Here is a 2,672-nt window from a genome sequence, read left to right on the forward strand (position 1 = left end):
AAAAAATGTGATTTCTTATGAATGTTTTTTTTATTCTTATGAATGTTACAAAAAAAAAAGTTTCCTGTTATTTCTTTTGTTCACTACTCAAAGCTTTAGAGCATTTCGAGATGAGTCCTAGACAAAATATTTCAGAACAAAGAAAAGAAAAATATGAAAAAACTTGAAGGAGGAGAAGTAGCATGAAAGAGGCGATAAGCAAGTTGTTGTTTGAGAACTTCAAGTTGTAGTACATATTTAAGAATCTCATATGACCATATATCCATATCTAATTGGATTACTCTTTAAAAAAATAATTATAAAATTAAAATATCTTAAACTAAGAATATTTTTCTGTTTTTGAGTATCGACAGATAAGGTTGTTCTTATAGTTTCAAGCAGAGATGACATGTTGCAGCAGGTTACATGACGAAGTCAGCACTCGCAACGTCGCGTTTACTGAAATCGTCAAAAAGGAATATGTTTGCCGTCCAAAAAGTATAAAATAAAGGACGTGAGGCATACGCGCTAGATCAGAGCCGTAAGGAAAAAAAAAAACAATAGGAGAAGAGTAAACAAAACATGAAAAGTACGCTATGACGACGACCATGACTCACTCTGTATCTTCTTCTTCTTCTTCAGAATCTAATAAAACCAAAAAAAAAAAACAATTAATCAACGCAGCATAGAAAAAGCTCTCTTCATCGACCAAGTCTCTATAAAGCATCGTGGCGTTCGTTTAGTTCAAAAGAACACAGCCATGAGAACAAAGAACAAAGGTAAAGTGCACCCATCTCCTTCCCCGCTTCCACCATTGTCTTCTTCTTCAAAAGGAGACGACTGTCTCTCTGTCCTGAAGCTTCTCCCCGCCGTGATTCTCGTTCTCGTCTCTGATCTCTCCCCAGAAGATAAACAAGTCCTTGCTTACTTAATCACTAGGTCACTCAAAACCACCACCACCACCACCGTGAACGCCGGAGGAAGAAGAAGCTGTTGCGATTCGAAGAACAAGAAATCAAGGACTCATCATAAAGCTCCCGATTTCGATTGTGAATGTTTCGATTGCTACACGAGTTACTGGTTTAGATGGGACTCTTCCCCTAACCGTGAGCTCATCCACCAGATCATCGAAGCTTTCGAAGATCATCTCGAGAATAATAATAGCTCCGCTGCCTCCCAGAAATCAAACGGTAAGAAGAAGAAGAAGGATAAATCAAGTCGTCGCCGTGGTGTCGAAGAATCACCGATTGCTAGCGAAATCACGGAGCCCGTGGTTGTGCCGCCTTGCGATGAAGTGAAATCACCGGAAAAGTCAACAGAAATGTTGAGTTTGGCGGTGGCGGCGGCGCCTGGGCACAAGGGTTTGGCGTGGAAAGTGTTACCGGACGTGATAGGTTTATTCAATTCGCGTTTTTGGAGGCTTTGGAATCCGAACGCGTAGATGCATATCTTCGGCTCGAAACAAATGCTGTTTTTTTTTTTTTTTTTGGAATCCAAAACAAAGCTTAATGCTTTTTATATGAAATATTTGATAGAACACACCTAGTTATGTTGGTTGTATAATACTGAAATGATGATAAAACATATGTTGCTGTATATACTTTTTCCTTTCTTTCTTTTTTTGAATAAAATGCAGCAGGCATCTTATGTAAATCTATTACTGTTTTATTCCTTCTTGAGAAAGCATCTTCAATTTTCTCAAGAGTTGGTAATTGGTTTTAGAGCTCTGAAACTTTATGATTCTCTTCAGGTTTTGTAGGTTCTATTTGTTCCATTGGGTTGGTGTGGTAACACCCCCCTCACTCTCTACTGGAGTTACAACTTCTTCTTTTAGAAATTCATATCTATTTTTGCTTATGAACAAAGTTACAGAGGGATTACCTAGGTACATAAGTTTCAGAAGGTGGACCAGACATTTGTGGATTTACATTGTTGTGTTTAATGTTTGGGAATTTTTAAAGTGGACATCTTTTAAACAAAACTAACAGAATAGTCGTGTCTTTGTGCAATGAAAATTTTGCGCCAGAAAATAAAGTTGGATGGTAAAAGAGCCTGAAGAAGGTGAGTTTCTGGTGGAAACTGAAATCACATCAAGAACGATCTTGTATACTAGATTATAGAGGAACAAATGCCAAACTATACAGCCAAAAACAGGGTGGATTCAAGTATTTCTTTGCAATGTGGTGTTTAATATTTGGGATTAACTAATATGATGTAAACTATGTTCTGATGGTCTATAACGGAAAGTTATTTGGTTGCTAGGACTAACAGAGGCTGCAAGGCTGGGTACGTCTCAGGCGGACCTGAAGGACGGTACAACTAGAGCGCCTATTGTCCGGTTTTTTTCGTGCCAATGTGCTATGGAACTTAAGCCTTCCTAGGAGAATCCAGATCACTTTGAAACGTCGGCTGTCATTTTCAACAGGTACCACCAAGATGTAAATTTTTTTATGTTTGTGGTGTGGTTCGACTCAAGATTGAAACTTTTGCTGATGAAATAATGATTTTGTGGATGCATGTCAATTAGATTTACGAGGCTACAAACTGTTCACTGTACATTGGCAGGGAAAAAATGGCTATGTATGGTTCAGTTGTAACACCGGTGTGGTGCAATGGGGATGGACATGGTAACCAAAGGTGTGCATAATGTTATTGAGTTCCTCAGCGATGATTCCCCTGACATGGATGTGATC

General features: G+C 38.5%; 1 protein-coding gene across 1 annotated transcript; it reads left to right on the forward strand.

The window, feature by feature from the left end:
- The first annotated feature begins 489 nt into the window (after positions 1-489).
- LOC106292902 lies at positions 490-1,577 on the forward strand. The gene has a single exon (XM_013728568.1). It carries the CDS (start codon positions 740-742, stop codon positions 1,418-1,420), a length of 681 nt encoding a protein of 226 aa, XP_013584022.1. The 5' UTR covers positions 490-739; the 3' UTR covers positions 1,421-1,577.
- Positions 1,578-2,672: the final 1,095 nt, after the last annotated feature.

The sequence above is a fragment of the Brassica oleracea genome, chromosome C5 (genome assembly GCF_000695525.1).
Source record: "Brassica oleracea var. oleracea cultivar TO1000 chromosome C5, BOL, whole genome shotgun sequence".
Classification (NCBI taxonomy): domain Eukaryota; kingdom Viridiplantae; phylum Streptophyta; class Magnoliopsida; order Brassicales; family Brassicaceae; genus Brassica; species Brassica oleracea.